General features: G+C 36.4%; 1 protein-coding gene across 1 annotated transcript; it reads left to right on the plus strand.

The window, feature by feature from the left end:
- The first annotated feature begins 2,495 nt into the window (after window positions 1–2,495).
- Window positions 2,496–18,956, plus strand: hacd2 (3-hydroxyacyl-CoA dehydratase 2). Its single transcript, XM_023277994.3, has 7 exons — window positions 2,496–2,696; window positions 5,407–5,524; window positions 6,328–6,346; window positions 10,713–10,801; window positions 11,339–11,460; window positions 14,454–14,632; window positions 18,227–18,956. Exons 1-7 carry the CDS (start codon window positions 2,572–2,574, stop codon window positions 18,307–18,309), a joined length of 735 nt encoding a protein of 244 aa, XP_023133762.2. The 5' UTR covers window positions 2,496–2,571; the 3' UTR covers window positions 18,310–18,956.
- The last annotated feature ends 237 nt before the right edge of the window (window positions 18,957–19,193 follow it).

Here is a 19,193-nt window from a genome sequence, read left to right on the forward strand (position 1 = left end):
CCAAGAAGGAACTCAAATAGTGTTTTGGATAGTTTCAATGAAACCAGTTTGGGTTTTATTCTTTCAAAGATAGATAGATAGATAGATAGATAGATAGATAGATAGATAGATAGATAGATAGATAGATAGATAGATAGATAGATAGATAGATAGATAGATAGATAGATAGATAGATAGATAGATAGATAGATAGATAGATAGGTAGATAGATAGATAGATAGATAGATTTCACTCGGGATCATAATAAAGAAGGTACACACTTGCATAACCCTAATCTCCAAATTTGTATTTGAAAGCAAAGAATTAATTCTGACCATGAAACACTTACTAATAATGTTTAAACAAAACGAATGCCTCAATAAAAGTTTTACATTTTTCACACAGTCTAATGCCATGAATACTATCAACAAAGGCTGTCTGCAGTTTAGTTAAAGCTGTGACATAGAGATTTTATCATACAAGTTCCAATTCTCTCATCTGTTGGTTGTCCCACTTTAGTTCTGTCTTCAAGAACCACAAATAATACATTGGAGAAACACAACAACCATCTGTCATTTTGTATATTGCACTAAAATCATTAAACAGAGGGAGGAAACAGAGGTAGAGGCTATAGCAGGGGGAAGGCTTTGTCATCTATTGTGGGAATCATGAAGACTTCCAACATGACTGCATTATAGGGTTACAGGGAGCTTGTTGTTAGCCAAAAAATAATGCTTTTTTAAAATCTAATGTTGTGTCTCTGTAATCACAATCATAGAAACAGAATTATTTGTTTTTTGCCAAGTATATGTACACACAAAGACTCATATCACTGGACTCAGCTTTATAAGTTTCTCTCTGTTTTACAAACAGATCCAAGAACAACTTCCTTGGAAATAGATGAACCAAAATAGACACAGAGCTAAAAACAAAAACAAAAAAGAAAATAAGGCTGCCATGTGGAGGAGCCTGCTGTCACAGTGTAGCTGCAATATCTTTAATATTTCTGTTGTTTTTTGCTTCTATTGTGCATATTCCTAAACAAATATAATCAAATTTCATCGAAACACAGAAAACCTGGAGTAGGATAGTGTTCTATGAAAGTATGACTGGTTGATTTCTAAGACTTTGGGGAAAATATTACGACGACACCTTTTGAATTGTGCTTTGTGTATTTACTGCATCTGTTGTAGATCATGAGGGAAATAATATTTCCACAGGCATCAGAATATAAACATAGTTCAAAACAGTAAAAATGAAAAGCATTTTATTGGCTGCAGCCTAAAGCACCCTGATTTCAGTTATAGTTTTGAAGAATTTTATCTTGTAGTGGTCATAGTTAGTGAAATATATATGTGAAGAAAATGGCTGAAAATAATTATCATTATGTAATCCAGCTTATTTTTGAGTTTGACTAATAATATACACTAACAATTATTGAATCTTTTGTAAAAATGTCCAAAGCTCTGCAATTGCTCACAAGGAATCTTTTTGTTTGGTTGGGTTTTCTATGTTTTTGCTGTAATTGTGTAGGGTCTTAACCTTCATATTTAAATTAGTCAGATACATTTGTATTTTCTATAATTTTGTAGGGTTTTATCCATAATATGAGATATAAGACTAGAGACTAATAGCTGAAACCCAATTAACCTGCTTTAAGGGAAATATGCAACTTAATCATCATTAGTCACATTTTGTTTTTGAAAATTTTATCTTTTTGAAGAGCCATACTTCGAGAAATATACCTGCTTCTGTAATGAATAAAAATGAACAGATCTAGCATTTTTTTGTTTGATCCATACTAAGCCTTAAACATTATGTGAACATTTTTTCTTTACAGTATTGGCCTACTTTTTAAGGATAAAAGTACACAAATTCATTTTTTGGTCATGATTTTACTAATTATTATCTGCAATTTGATTTGATTTTTTTTAAAAAGGGAAAATCTGGGGGGAAAACAGTTAGGTCCCTAATGCACACAATTCTTCTTTCAAATATTGCCAGATATCTGGACATAACTTAACAAAACAGTGAAAATCTGTAAAATCCATTCCTTTTCTGTACACTGCTTTATCCTCTGTAGAGTTATAATGTTTTTTTCAGTGATTTTTAACTTATTTTCTCTACTTTCAAAAAACAATAAAATCTGTAAGAACAAAAGTGTATAGCCATAGCTAGAAACATTTCATAGAAGTCAATTTTTTGTACAGTGCCGTTTAGCTCCACAGATGCCAGCAGGGGGCACTGCTCAGCGAACGTCAGAGGAAGTGACAAAGATTATAGTGTCATATCAAGAGAAAGTATGCTCTATTCTTATGGTTCTACTAGTCCAGTTAAAGTGTGTGAAACAATTTACTATACGTGAATATGTAGTTTGTCGTCTAAATAAGTTAATAAAATGAATAACTAAAGTGAAAGGATATTGCAGTAGTTTTAAAGTTGATTTTTGTATCACAGCGTCTTGAAGCGAAACCGGAAGTAGGAAGGAGTCACTCCTCTTGTTTTAGCGCGACACTTCCCGGTGTGGCCCCTACTCGCTTCAGCCTGACAGCCGCTGTCGTCCAGGAACGAAGAGCGTTGAGGGTTGCAGTCATGTCGGCAGCTGCTCCGGGGACCAGCAAGGCGGCCCACAGCGAAGTGGGGCCGAAGAAGAAGAAGGGCCCCGGGGCCCTGGCTACGGCCTACTTGGTCATCTATAACGTTGTTATGACAGCGGGGTATGTAGCGTGTCTCTTTGTGCTAACGCTGCTGTACTGCTGGAGCGTGTTTGCGTGTTTGTGTGGGAGCAACGCTGAAATGAAGTAGGGTGATATTCATTTCTAATCTGCTAGTTTGATGCAGTTGTAAGTGTAAGCACGGCTAAAGGTGCCGTGCGGTGGAATAACTTTGAATCTCGGCACCCAGCGGCTTTACAGAGATTAGATGAGCAACAGACAAACCACCTGGCGTCCACATGAACTGCAAACAATACACTAATATTAAGACAGATGGTTCATTGTCTGCAGGATTGTGCCACAAATTGCGCGTCTTCATCGTGCATTGTCATGTTGTTTTGCAGGGAAATGACTATAATTGGGTTTTTATTTATTTGCACAAGGTAAAATTACACTAATAGAACTTTATACCATAATTTGAAGGCAATTAGCAGCATTTTAGTGAATTTTTGCACCAATTTGTCACTTTTCTGCATCAGTTGCAATGTAATTTATTTGTCAAGACAAGCACAAAATACAGGAACCTGGTGATAATTCAAAATATTATGAAATATATCCGGAAATAATTGTTAGCCGCAGTAGATTCAGTTGTTGTATGAGCTAATTATTCTTGTTTAAAAAAGACCCAAATGTTCTAAAATTTGTGCCTATGTTTTTAGACATAGACTTTGATTAAACTGTAATTTAATCTAAAAAAAAATGCTCGCAAGTTTGTTGATGACTGAATTTATATGTTAAATTTAAGCTAACTGTTAATTTTAATAAAGTAAATGTTAAATATTATCTTTAGTTCCTCACATACAACTGCATTTAATTTGTGTGATTATGATCATGAGCTGAATTTTTCCCTCTAACCAGTTAAGTGAAACTAACAATAATGAAAATTATTGGATTATTTGCTTACAAAATTGACCTCTCCCGTTGGGAGGTTGGGCTTTTTGAGAGTGCATTTGTTTGGAAGAAGAGGCGTTTTCCTCTCTAAAAGCTCATGTTTGGATAAAACTGTACCTGATGGGTTTTTAACTGTATTGCATTCTGCTTTCTGTGTAGTTGCAGTCCGGCGTGCATTATTTAGCAATCTTAGACGAGCAGTTATCTTGAACTATGAGCTAATAAATCTCTCTGCACCTCATTTATTGCTCTGATTGTGAGACTGTTGCACAATTGAAATGTGGGCGTTGTTTGCTCGCCGTTCCAACCAGTTCGGTCACATTTACCCCGCTCGGTATTGATGGGATATACAGTGGTTGCTTTGTACTGAGCACAAGTTGGAGTGTTGAACACACACGTTTCTGTAAATGCTGTCTTAGCTGGAGAGCAGAGCTGCTCAGTTTCTGGTCAGCTGGTCCTGATCTTGATATTCATCACTGCTGCAGTGTGAGCTCGAGGCCAAATAGATAAAAGTCAAACCAGAGTGTGAACTGAAAGTCTTTAGAAACAGTCCGGCAGCTTGTACCTGCAGCTGACCTTTGACCTCTGTTTTGAGAAAGACATTACATCATTATAATAATTTTTCAACATGTGGCAATCCTCAGACTGTTACAAAAGGTTTGTCTGGCTAAATATGATCTTTAAACCCAATTTTGTTATTTTTAAGCAGCAAAATAATGAGAATAGTTTCTACCAGATGATTAGCAGCTGTAAATAATTTACTATAGTTGATTACACTTGACCAATATTAGTTTATTAAAGTTTGTCTCCTTTTGTATTTGTCAGAATATGCAAAATGAAGTTGCCTTGCAAACCGTAATTACAGCAACAAATGTGTGAAAGGCTGCTTTTACTGCGTTTTATACCTGGACTTCTTTTGTCTTAATATATGTTTAATATATCGATAGTTTTTTTTTTTTAAAGCTATATTTAAAATGGTTGAATTTGAAGTGATGTTTACTTCTATTTATTTATTTATTTTGCTTTCCTCTTACTTGGCAAAAGTAGCCAAGTAAGAAAATATAAAAACATAGATGCATAAATAAGAAACTTGAATAGCAATAACATTACAAATACTTGAAAAGCAAAGTTAATAAGATAATAACAACAATAATTAGAGTATTTAAGATTTAAAAACAGATAAATCAACTAAAACACGAGCAACTGGAAGTAAAATAAGATGAAATTAAAGTGCTCAATTGCCCTTTGGATGAAAATTAGGCAAGCTTTAGATCGTACTGCAGGTTATTTCAGGTTATTCCAGGTTGCAGGCATACAGGGAGTTAAACTGGATTTTCCAAGCTCAGTAGAAGGGAGTGAAAAAGCAGTAAGGTCCTTAAACATAAATGAGGACCAGTATGTGTCATGCCTTGCAGAGAGAGGCATCACAACTTTAACATATAATTCACAAGACCAGTAATACATTAATGCAGAGTGATATACAGTATTCAGGGGTTTAAGATCAACATTAATGCATGAATAAAATGTCATTATAATCAATCCAAACATGTAGTTTTTCTACAATGCAGCAGAAAACCTGATTTATTTTTGTTCGAGATCAATTTTTTCCACATGGGTTTCTTGTTAAATTATTAGGTAAACTTTTTTCTATGTAGAGTGTCAGAGTTGTGTGTCAGTTTTGCATCATAATTCCCCTGTAGCTCAATATGAAAGCTGGCAGAAAGAAGCTTTCCACAAAAACCTCAAGTCACAGATTTCTGTTTCCCGTTGGTAGTTTTTAAAATAATTCCGCTGTGATTTTGTGTATTTTTCTGCTCTCCAGGTGGCTGGTGATAGCTGTGGGTCTGGTCCGAGCTTACCTGGCCAGAGGAAGCTACCATGGGCTGTACTACTCCATAGAGAAGCCTTTGAAGTTCTTTCAGACTGGAGCTATTCTGGAGGTTAGAGAAACACTCAATATTGGCAAAGAGAGAGACCGAGAAAACTCACAGTATCCATTTTTTTATTTACAGGTATTAGGGATGCAGCAATTAGTTTTATTTTTATCAATCCACTCTGCTGCAAGAGCTAAAAAAAAAACCTCTATCGAGCTAATAGAGTTTGTCTGTGTTATGTGTACAGCGTTCGGTATGTCCTCTGTAACATATCAGCACGATGACCCAACATGCCTCACTGCACTGTGCTAACGGCACCGAGCCAAAAATACCCAGGCTTTTTACCATTACTTTTAATAGGATTTTAAGATCCTAAAAGTATATTTTGATGGACACTGCAGATGAACAAAACTCTGTGATGTTTTTCTAAATGGGAGTTGCAAAACTATGTGAAAGAGCGTAATTTTGTTTTCTTCACACATGTTCAGTGCAGAGGTTGAGCAGCAAGAAGTGTTAAGTGATTCTGTCCAGACAAACTGCAGCTCAGTGAGCCAAGACTCAATTTTAATGTCGGTATATTCAATTTGTTGAGTACTGTGTGCACAGTTACAGCTCAGTGATGCATTATGTAGAGATTCTGAAGCAGATTTTGTATTCCAGAGCTGTGCAGGTTAAAGAAGTAGAGAATATTACTTGAAAAATAATGACAGTTAATTGGATTTTGCAGCATAAATCCAAATGTGGAATAGTTTCTAGGTATGCAGGTTAAAAAATGAAATTTAAGAGGCAACGGGACTGTGCTTTATGAGTTAAAATAAACTATTCCAGAGCCATATTGAGTAATTTTCTCTTATCTCTTCCTTCCACAGATACTGCACTGTGCTGTCGGTGAGTTTCTCTTCAGCCTCTACCTTCACCTCCACTCCTTTCTGTGAAGCACAGATTGCTTCAAGGGCAGGATCAGAAATCATTTTGCTATGTATTTGAGTGACAGTGAATCTGTTAATACACCTTTAATTGTCAAAATAGTCAGTTTATATATATATATGGTTAATAGATTCAAAATAGCTTCACTTCAGGTACAGTTTCAAGTGAAGCTGTCTGAGCTGGAGTTGATTGATTTTACATTTAAGTACAGATGGATGACAGTTTATAGGAAAAACCTGGAGTTGTTGTATCTGTGCTGTGCAGGGAGGTTCGCTGAATGCTTAAATGATGATCTGAATGATGTGAGTCATATGATTTTGCCTTTACTGTCACCAGATCTCACCCTAAACAAACACTTGTGCAAGATTCCTGCACATTAAAGTCGAATTACATTCCCCACATATGCAACCATTAAGGTCAGCGTTATGTAAATTTCTATGTCTGACAGACAGACACTCGGTTTGTAATATAAACAGCATCTGTTGGACTATTTCAGGTACTTCTGACAGCAATCTTATCAAATCACTGAACATCTTCTGGGAGAATTGTGTTTATCTAGGGATAAACACCATCCTGATCCTGCAGAACTATATTATAGGTAATACAGTTCTGCAAACCTGGAGATTTTATGCTTTTAAACTCCTGCAGGGGTTCACATTTATTACATTTTGGAAATACTTACTTCAGTTAGCATAGTCTCAAGTTGAAATTTATCTTAATCTGTCACGTTGATTTCAATGTAGCCGAAGAAAGTAAATATCAGTTGTAAAATCAAATGACAAATTAAAGGAAAACATAATAATAGTGTCTTGGCAAGGTTGCCATTAATTCTTCAAGTCTCTGGAGCTCCACTGGAAGGATGAACATGATTCTTCCAAAAGATATTCCTTCATTTGATATTTTGATGACGATGATGATGATGATGGAAAGTGTTGCATAAAGGCCAGTTCATGCTTTCCATGTCCTTAAGGGTCGTGTTGCGTAAAGTTCATCATCCATCCAAGTCCACAAGGGTCCACATGGAGATTTTCTGTCATCCATGTTTTTATAATTCATTATAAAGGAGTTGTAATTAAAGCTGTTGCTGCCAGACTTTGGATGAACGAGTGAATACACAGCAGGAAGTCTTCCCCTCAGGAATAATCACTGATGTGGTGTTACAGTATAATCTGTAACAAGCTGCTGTTTTCTTGTGTGTTTTCCTCTGTAAAGTGTGATTCAAAATGCCACTGGTTGTTGGCATGTCACGTTGTACTATGAATAGTCTGCTTTATCCACGTGCAAACATGGGCTCTGAAAGCATGACTTGGCTATAAAACGTTGACCCAAAATCCTTCATAGGTGCTCACTTGAGATATGGGGACTGTTTTTCACCAATCTTGCGTGCACTTTATTGATGGGAGTGTTTTAATCATAGAAGAGACAACGCCCATCAGGATAGAGATGTTTCATCACAGCATAAAAGTGATCATTTAGGAGAACTCTGTCACCCATCTGTTCATATTATTTTATTATGTGTGGGAGAAAAGTCAAGTTCAAACCTTATCATATTGTTCTGTATATAGGCATAACAGCTTCCTATTGATGACACTAAAGCATCTCCTCAGAATGACCTTTTGTAAGTCGCTTCAGACAGAAACTCCAAACCTAAAAGGACCTAAGATCTCTAATTTTGACTTTTATTGTACATCAGATGCATCTTGTCAACCTGTCACTCCGATCACATATAAATTTAGTTGTTTTTAAAAGCGACTAAACATATAAGCAACTAATTATTAATAGAAGATTAACAGATGATTGACATAAAAAAAAGAGATAACTTAAGAGCTAACAGTTAATTTAGTGTCACACATGCAGCATATAAATGGAACAAACTCATCTAGGTTGTTATTAAGTTCCTGACAAAACTTGTAGTTTTTTTTCTGTAGACCAGTTCTGTTCATCCCCCGACAAACAAAGGCTTTTCATATTTCAAGTGTTTGTCAAAGGGCCAAAGCCCAGTAGCTGCTGGCTCTCGTGGTGTTAACGCAATGAGAAGCAAGCAGCACTTGTCTGACTGCCTCGCTACAGTGCAGGGTCCATTGTCTTCATTATCTAGGATTTGAAGCTAAAGCTAGCTGACCTTTCCCCACTGTAAACAGACTTCCTGCAGCTGCTGTCTGCTCAGAGCACACACTTAAACACACACTCAAACACACACTAAAACACAGTAGAACACACACACTGAGCTCTAGGTTCCTTCGACTGGCTGTTTAAGACACTACATCTTTATTCGTCTGGATCTGTCTGAGAGCTGTTTGCTGTAAACACCCTGTATGCTGTGTTTACTAACTTTACATTTAATGTTATAGCAAAATTAAACTAGGAATATGAATTTGGGTCAAAGAGCCCAGTTATGTGAGGATGCATCAATCTAATTTTCTCCCCAACACCAATACTGATATAAAACTTTCATTCTTTGAATTAAATGAGGGCCTTGGAGTTTGCTGTACTTTCTTGTGTCTACTCACTTCTCGTAAAGCTTTAAATATTTTTGTGCATTTTTCCAATTCAAATTAAATGAGGTTTCAAAATTGTGAAAGAGGGAGGTGCTGGTGGTGCTGGTGGTGGTGGGAGGGGGGGAGTGGGGGTAATCGCCTATTTTGTCACATTACAACCTTCAATTTAAATATTTTTTAAAAATCTGAATTCTATTTGATGTATCTTCACAAAATAGTCAGTTTTGAAGTGAAATGAGAAATATATAAAGTAATTTTTAAAAATAAAAAAATGAAAATTGGCATGTGCATATGTATGCACCCCCTTTGCTTTGAAGCCCCTAAAAAGCTCTGGTGCAACCAATTACCTTCAGAAGTCACATAATTAGTGAAATGAAGTCCACTTGTATGTCACATGACCTGTCAGTATATACACACCTTTTCTGAAAGGCCCCAGAGGCTGCAACACCTAAGCACTCTGTCAGATGAGACTAAAATTTAACTTTACGGCCATAAAGGAAAACGCTATGTCTGGCGCACACCCAAAACATCTCATTACCCCGAGAACACCATCCCCACAGTGGTGGTGGTAGCATCATGGTGTTTGGATGTTTTTCAGCAGCATGGACTGGGAAACTGGTCCGAGTTGAGGAAAAGATGGATGGTGCTAAATACAGGGATATTCTTGAGCAAAACCTGTACCAGTCTGTAAGAGATTTGAGACCAGAACAGAGGTGCACCTTCCAGCAGGACAATGACCCAATATACTGTTAATGTAACACTTGAGTGGTTTAAGGGGAAACATATAAATGTGTTGGAATGGCCTAGTCAAAGCATAGACCTCAATCCAACTGGGGAATCTGTGATCAGACTTAAAGATTGCTGTTCACAACTACAAACCATCAAACTTGAAGGAGCTGGAGCAGTTTTCCCTGGAGGAATGGGCAAAAATCCCATTGGCAAGATGTGGCAAGCTTATAGAGACCTATCAAAAACGACTTGCAGCTGTGATTGCTGCTAAAGGTGGCTCTACAAAGTACTGATTTTAGGGGGGTGAATAGTTATGCATGTTATATTTTGTCATAATTTTTGTTTGCTTCACAATGAAACAAATAATCACATCTTCAAATTTGTAAGCATGTTCTATAAATTAAATGATGCAAACCTTCAAACAATCCATTTTAATTCCAGGTTGTGAGGCAACAAAACGTGAAAAATGCCAAGGGGGGTGAATACTTTTGCAAGGCACTGTAGTTTAATAGTTACTTTCTGACATTTCCATTACACAGACTTCTGGATATCTTTAAATGATTCAGATGTGAAGATTTCATTCTAGCTTCTCAGGTTCCTCACATTTGAGAAGCTTGAACCAAAGATGTTTTGCGTTTTAGCTTAGTACACACTTTTCAAGACCAGTTGGACTCTATTTCCAGCAACTAATCAACTGATCGACCATTATGGCAATCTTCAATTGAATTAAATTGAATTTTGTATATATAGCACCAATTCACAACATGTCATCTCATGGCATTTCACATGGCCCTACTATGTGAAATGCACTGTACAAATCTTCAACAGAGAAACCCACAAAGCCAAAGTTTCCTGTGGATTGAATCGAGACTGCAAGGGCTGGATTGGATTCAGAACATCTAAGAAGTGGTTGAATTGTTAGAGTATAAAAATCTGTTGATCTTTAAATAAGAGTTCTGAAAAAAGCAACTTTCTAGTCTCTAGGTTCTTGAAAATATCCTAGAAATGTATTGAAACTATATATGAACAAGCATGCAGACACATGTTCAGTGTCTTGCATCTTTATATTTTCTGTGTTTGTGTTTTATGTTCTATTCCAGGAATCGTACCGTCCTCGGTGGTACTGACTGGATTCCAGGTCATGTCTCGGGTCTTCCTCACCTGGGCCGTCACACACAGTGTCAGGGAGGTACGCTGAGTTAGTTTTCACTTACTACACACCCTAAATTATACATCAGTCTTCAGTTATCAGTCTTTCTAAGGGACTGACATGTAAATATGTATTCATGTTCAGGAGTTAATGTACTGTTTGCCCTGTTTATAGATTGGGGAGCAATAACAGTGTAAGTAACAGTAGACAGTCTTGCTGAAGGGTTGCAGGAATGAATCTGCTCTGATTTAATGCTGCAAATAATCTGAATTTAACTTGTTTTTTTCCTCTGTGTGTCTGTTGGATGAAACTCACATTTTTTCAAGCTGTTCTCTTGTCTCTGGATGCATTGTAGATTTTGAGCTGTGAATTAGCATTCTTTTTTTTTTAACATTTGTATTGTTTTGACCTAATATCTGAGGATCGTGACTGTTGGCCTGCAGTGTGAGCATCTGAAACAAACAGCATGTGTTGACATAGTGGGATTATTTTATCACTGGGTAGCTACGACAGCATCATGCAAGCCTGACTGGTTCTCCATCCGCCTCCCATCATGCTTTGTGCTTGTTTTTGCAGGTCCAGAGTGAAGACAGTGTGCTGCTGTTCGTCACAGCCTGGACCATCACAGAGATCATCCGCTACTCTTTCTACACCTTCAGTCTGCTCAATCACCTGCCATACCTCATCAAATGGGCGAGGTAGGAATACCGAACTCAGAGTGGTATCAGAATACAAGGTCTTCATATTTAAAGTGCTCATATTATGCATTTCTTTTAGTGTGTTTTGCAGCTTTTCTCGCAGTATAGAAGGTTTGCAAACTTACAAAGGGAGCTATTCTCTCAGAAAACACTGCTTCTTACCTGCCTCAAATGCTTTGTTTAAAGTCCAGTCATTTCTTCTGTTACTTATCTACGTCACAGTGTAACAGTTTCGCATAACACCTAACAAGCATAGCTCTGGGTTTAGGGTACATAACCAATTTTATCTTGCTTTTATCGGTTCAGCTGAGCAATCAGTACAAACTGTTGAAGAGGGCTTTAAAGAGACAAGAGTTTAAACGGATGTACTGCAGCAATGCACAGTATGAGAAAAATAGTCTTTTCTAAACGTTAAAGCCTTTAAATTTATTCTAATCGACCCAAAAAATAAAATTTTGATGTTGTAAATGTGCATCATATAGGCTTCTTAAGAGTACCAATTTAAAAACATGGATGAAGAGTCCTGACAAATGAATGAAGTCAGAATCAGTTTAGTTGCCGAGTAGGTCTTCACTTACAAGGAATTTGATGTGGTGTTTTGGAAGGAGGATGCAAAGATTCAAAACAGAAGCAAGTGCTGCAAGTCAATAAACAGCAAATGTAGCAAATCAAAGGCGCTAAAAGTGATAAAAACTAATAGAAATATTTACAATGTGAAATTATTCACTTGAGAATGTGCAATATTTTATAGTATATGGTGTTAAGATGTGCAAAGGATACTAATAATCCCATTTAAAAAGCTGTAAGTTACGAGCCAGTGTCTATGGTGGAAGGTTGGAGAAATTAAGGAAGTCTCCAATGTTTCATTGAATTGTTAATCACGTTAATAACATTTATCACATATTTGAAGCTATGATATTATCGTATTCAGACTGAAACTAATTATTCTCATTACTTATTATGTTTATTGAGGCGTTGGTCAGTAAAATGTAGAAAAAAAGTGGCAAACCCAAAGTAAAATCTTCAAATGACTTCTTTTTTTAGACCAACTATCCCAAGCACAGAAAAATGTTACTTTAATGAAATATGACGAATAAAGCAGTAAATCCTCACATTTCAGAAGTTGGAGACAGCAGTGTTTTGGTATATTTTGCTTGCAAAATGATTAATTTGCAAAATAATTGTTTCTCAGAATTATTTTTGATCCATCTCATTGTTTCAGCACCATATTGTATTTTATTTTTGACAAAATTATCTTGTAGGCATTAAGACAACATTAATCTCTGATGAATTTTAGGTGATTGATTTACTTTTTTATGTGACACAAATATTTTTGTTTATGCTCTGTTCTTTGTTATTAAGTCATTGGTTTGTTGCCAGAAATTAACTTACTTGATTATAGAAATCTTTTTAAATAAACGTACGAAGCATTCAGTGGCTCCAGATACTCCAGTGTGAGCATTTACATTGTTTTTCATTCATATATCAAATTAAATAAACTTCTACCATGGTGTTTCTATGCTGTTGTTTTGGACTGTTGGTCATTAAAAAAAAGAAAGAAAGAAATGTATAGACTTTATTTTATACTCTTAACTTTGTAATTTTTTTTTCTTTTTACTATTTTTGCCACATAAGATGCTAAACAAATTAATAAGGTTAAATAATTGATTGGATGATGAAAAATGTTGGAAATTCTGAAAATTTTGTGAAATATTATTCCTCATTTCCTGTTAAAGCATTAAAATACGTATTTTCATGGCTTTTCACAGAACAAAAAGATATCACACATTTCTTACTTCTTGTTTACTAGTAATAAATTGCTAAATTAATTACTTTATTACTTTATGCAAAAGGTAATTTGCATAAAGTTTTTATCACCTTGTTTAAATTCTTAAACAGCTGTTGTAGATATAATGATTATGAAAAGATGAAATCAGATGATAAATGTGACACTTTAGATAAAAGGCACCACTGTCACAGTAAATAATCTCTCCTTAAAGACTCCAAACATTAATTTCAAAGACAGAACCATCAAACCTACAGAAAATCTTGTGCTGTCGCCACAAAAAAATTGACATCTCTCTATCTGCCTAATGGGATTTTTCTGCATCTTGAACCACGGCAACAGTTGTTAAGCACCTCCCTCCCCATGGCCTTTGTTGCTGGGTAGCAAATGAGACCACTGCTATATTGGTATTCGACTTTTAGTTTGAGTTGCACCCTGAGAGACAGAAAAATTGGTTGTGCATCTGTGGAAAAGGCAGTGAGGGACCAGAAGAGACAGCCGTTGGGTTTGGAGTAATGGTTAAAGACATGACAGATGTTTTTTTCTGCCTTTGATGTTGAAGAAAAGGAGTTCAGAATCAGATTTTTATGTGAGCTTTCACCTCTTTACCCTCAATTACTCAACAGTTCAGTGATTAAGAATTTAACAGTGTGAAGATTCTTCCATTATATTTCACATTTCCTTGTCAAGCAGCAGATTGTGTTGTCTAATTGTTATATAAATTCAGAATTTCATGCAGTAATTTACATCATGGTGAATATTTTATAGATTTAGTGCCACGATTGAAGCCTTTTCACTATTTTTTTTTTTACTTGAATCGTTGCCTGTGTGAGCACATTCTCAGACTCTACGTTTTCTTCTTTGTGGAGATAAAACTGTTTCTGGTGTTGCTGCCGCTGGCAAAAGACATTTTTATTCTCCTCTGCTCTGTGTGTTTTTAACCAACCCAAACTATGGATGAAGTGGCTTTTTTTTTTGGACCTCATGTTTCCATTGCCTCCGTAGCTTTGTCCACCCACTTTTAAAAAAAAAAAAAACAAAATCCGACCTGCGTTGATGCTTCTTTTAAAAATAAATTCTATATCATGCATACTTCCACTCAGTGTTTTGCTGTTTATGCTTACCATCTACACCTCAGCTCCTTGTGTGCAGAGACGGTGAATAATAAAGTGATTTACAATTTCTTTAACAAACGTCTGTGCTGCAGGTACACCTTCTTCATCGTGCTCTATCCCATGGGAGTGACCGGGGAACTGCTGACTATCTATGCAGCGCTGCCGTATGTGCAGAAGACGGGCCTGTACTCCGTCACCCTACCCAACAAGTACAACTTCTCCTTCGACTACTACACCTTCCTCATCCTCGTCATGATCTCCTACATTCCCCGTAAGTCAACAGTCAGATTTGAGTGTTTGTGTTCATTTAAAAAAATTTTTTTTTTGAAATTCTGTTTTTATTCCATAAAGAAATCAGATATCAAAGATACACAGTAACTTACAAACTGTTTTTCAGTGTTGTGAACAAACAGACATACGGAACAAACATATATAACAAGAAGAAAAAATAAAACACACACATACACACTGGAAAAAGAAAAATCAAACAAAGCTAAACAACAAAAACAACAAGAAAAGCACTCAGAGAGCGCAGTAGTCTTCCAAGGCTGTTCATTCCCCTATATGGCATTGTCAGAAATGCAGTATATTTTTGTAGAAATGCAGCATTTTTTTTATTAGTTATTGATGATCAGAAATCACGACAACATAGAATGTGGCCATTTAATATAGATGTACCCACGAACAAAGTGACCTTGCGCTGAACACAGATGTGTGTTATGCATGTGTACTTTATGTACGGATGCCGAATGACGTGACCTAAACATGTACCGGGTGGCATGAATTGATGGGGACTCAGAAACACCTCCACAATTTAATCAATTGTTCTTTGTTTTATTCCTGACGGATAAGTCCCAATAAGTCTGCAGTGGTCGATTTGTGGTAGGATCGCAATCATGTGATCATCAGCAGGAATTTTAAATAACATTCACTCAGGGTTTCCTCTACATTCATTCAGCAGCGGCAGGTCGCTGCTGCTGAATCCCAGCCGCCGCTCCTTCAAATTTCTTTCTTTTTTTCTTTGTTTAATTGTCGCAAATACACCACCGCCACATGTCTCCACCTTCACAGCAGTCTTCCACTGTGTCAGGTACTCACAGGTACTAAGGTAAACTACAGGTAACGATCTCTCTCAGTATCTACTCTTTGATACGTCGGGTTAATGCAACGTTAATTACTCGCGAGAGCGTGGCCTTGAAAATGACATCATGTCAAGCACCCAGGCAACAGGTCAGAGAGTCAGAGGAGTGTCATCTTGGAAAATAGGGCAGCAACTTACCGGAGAAAAGTTACTAGCTTAAGATAACTCATAATAGATTTTACAAGTTAAACAGACATTCGCAAAATATTGATGGCCAGCTAACGTTACGTAACACATCGGTAGCTTCAGTTAATTTGGCCCGGTGCCAACTCAGTGCCGCTAACTTGAGTAAACTATTGATAGCATTAAGCTGATATCTACATACCATGTATGAATAACTGCTGACTGCATTTTTGGATGAACTTGTTCAAATTTTTATTTTATTTTTTTTTAAATTTTAACATTCAGCCTTTAAAAAGCCATTTTCAACTGGCCATTCAATAAATAGGTTGTACAAGGAAAATCTGCAGTAAAGTGTCATTTGTTTACGTTGCCAAGTCCCTTTTTGAGTAATGTTGTGCACAGACAGATTCACAGAAGGACAAACGTACGCCGATCGTCAAACAGCTCCACCGTGTTCCTCGGCTGAGTAACTATGTAGCAGAGAACCAAGGGTGTCATAGTAGAACTTATGTTATGTCATTTAAAGTCTGATCTATATGGGCTGATAAACTCAGTCCAACCATTCCAACATTTATCAAGCATATCTCTTTAGCGTCTCAGAGCAAATGTTATTTTCTCCATTATAAAAAATATCATGCACCACATTGTACCAGTCTTCTATCGAAGGTGAGTCCTAACATAGCCATTTTTTTGTAATGGCAGAATTCTGGACATGTATGTCTTAGGGTAACCAATAAGTTGTGGTGGCATCTTTCCAAGTACAAGACCTGAAAACAAAGAGCGATCTTCATTCTTAACACCTTTCCCATGCTATCTCTGATCATCTTCCAGAAGCTGTGAATCCTAGGGCACCCCCTATTTGTGTGTCCTTTTTGTATTGACAATAAACACACATCAACAAAACTGTACTTTGAGTAAGAATTTGGTTTATATCACAAATATACCGAAGAGCATTTAGTAAGGATGTTTTGAGGAATGTTGTAGGCATTTTGATCTGCACTGGCAATTTTTTTTTTTGTTTACATCTGTTGTCACACAGAAATACAATAAAATCAGTCGTCATTTATTGCTGGCCTGATCTCAGTAAACCTCACAGAAGTCTCTGTCATGATGTTCCTGTACTAGCTTAAGTCACAAAGTGCTCTCTGCTTTCCAGTACGAGAGTGCCAGCCTCCTGTGGTATACCGTGTTAAACAGTACGACTCAATAAATACTGCAGCTAATATGCAATACTTGAAGTGTGTTTTATCCCTGAAAATGGTATCAGGTATTGGTAAATAATGAATGATCGGATCGGGAGCATTTGGGAAATTGAATCTAGAGGACAGGTTTTGTAATTCTGACTTCCAAATCTTGCAGTTATGATTTAATTTGTTTCTCTTCTTCTTCTTTACATTAGTCTGACATCTGAATATAATGGCTTCATTAGCTTCTTGTTTAATGAGCACTTTGGTCACTTTTCAGCAAAAATGTTGACAACAATTTCACCTGGTTGAACATAGTAAGAGGGATGTTTTCATTTCACCCTGAAACAACGCTGACCTGTATGTCATCATGTAGTGGATAGGAGTACAGATTTGACAAGCAATATGTTCTTTTTTTAGTTATTTAATCATTAGCAAGATCAGCTTGTGTTTATAGTTATGGGAATGCATCTATGCGCACAATAACAAGGATACTACTGAAAATATCCTGCTGTATCTGCCAGCATGCTAATGTTGCTCATCCTTTCTGAGCAACATGTCTGAAGAAAACTATCTCAATATTACAATAATATTACTCATTAAATATTTGCAGGAACTTTTTATGTTCATCCACTCTCTCTCTTTCTTTTATTTGTCATAATTCCCCTCAATAGCAATGAATTTTTAGATGTAATTGAAATGTTTAGAGCTCTCACGAAGGGGCCTTTGCCTAATTTTGCTTCAAAAATACACTACCGTTCCAAAGTTTGGGGTTACCCAGACAGTTTTATGTTTTTCCATGAAAACTCACGCTTTTATTCATGTGTTAACATAATTGCACAAAGATTTTCTCATCATCAATTAGCCTTTCACCACGATTAGCTAACACAATGTACCATTACACAGGAGTGATGGTTGCTGGAAATGTTCCTCTGTACCCCTATGTAGATATTCCTTTAAAAATCAGCCGTTTCCAGCTAGAATAGTCATTTACCACATTAACAATGTCTAGACTGGATTTATGATTCATTTAATGCTATCTTCACTGAAAAAAATGGTTTTCTTTCAAAAATATGGACATTTCTAAGTGACCTCAAACTTTTGAATGGTGGTGTGTGTGTGTCTCTGTTTTTACAAAGTTTATTCTTTAGGATTCTCTGATCAGATTTTTTTTTGGTTCAATCACCGAAATGACATTGGCTGATACTCATACAGATCACCAATCATTTGGTTCAATTTAAGCCCTTTTAAAATCCTGTATCATTATTTATTCATTGAGCAGTTCTTAGTAATATTAATATATTAAGTTTTAAAATGCAATATCTTTTCTAGACACTGTAACGGTGAGATCTTAGCTAAATGTGTTGTTTAACTGCACTACATTGATTATTCTCCTGATCTTCCTCTGGCTGTTCAGTCTTTCCTCAGCTTTACTTCCACATGATCCGACAGAGGAAGAAGGTGTTGGGCCACATAGAGGACTACAGCAAAGTGGAGTGAGCCCAGCAAGGTTTGGAAAAGAGCCAAGCAAGAGAGAAGAAACCAAAACATCCAGCAAATGAGGAACAAAAATCAATGTCTCCTTAATGAAACACACAAAGCCGAACCAGTTTTCAAGCTGCCGGAGCTGACCTGGCAGACGATCCAATTATTGAACAACTTTTACTCTTTATTACAGCCCTTGTGTAGGTTGTACAGATGCTCACCAATCACGAATGACCTGATGTCATATTTTTTTTTGTTTTATTTTTTATTTATGAATAAACTGCAGGTGTTTTTGGTTTAGTTTGCAGCTGCAAACAAACTGTATTTTGACTCGGGTACAGTTAAGCTGCTGTTTGAGCAGGTTGAGCAAAAAAGCTTGAAGTGATTGAAACACTGGTAGAACCGATGACCTCATTTTAAATGATACTATAGAGAAGAATAGAATAGATTCTTCACCTCCCCATGACTTGTCTTTTGGTCTATTTATAGGAAGCAGGTAGAAAGAATAATGTGAAGTCTAGTACTGAAAGTAGGTTTGTAGACATCTACAGCATGTTTGTCGGTGCAAACTGTGGTTCAGATTCTTGTTTTCTTTAGTTTATTCAAAGATTTGGTTACATTCCTCATTTAGTTCAATAAACTTTTCTCATTCCACACCTGCATGCTTGGTTTTCTATCTGTTTTTTATCTTGTTTGTTTGGTGTCTGCTTGGCTGTGGTTGTGATTTCTTTTTTTTTTTTTTTTTTTTTAAGCATTTTCACTGATTATGTTTATTCCTTAGAAGCTTCAGTTTCCTGATTGTCCCTCAGTGCTGACTGAGTTGTGTCTTTTGATTTCCTCGCTGTTTGATGTTCAGGTACACATTAACAGTAACAGCGAGACAAGTCGTGTTTTTCTTT

The sequence above is a fragment of the Amphiprion ocellaris genome, chromosome 11, assembly GCF_022539595.1.
Source record: "Amphiprion ocellaris isolate individual 3 ecotype Okinawa chromosome 11, ASM2253959v1, whole genome shotgun sequence".
In the NCBI taxonomy this organism is placed as follows: Eukaryota; Metazoa; Chordata; class Actinopteri; family Pomacentridae; genus Amphiprion; species Amphiprion ocellaris.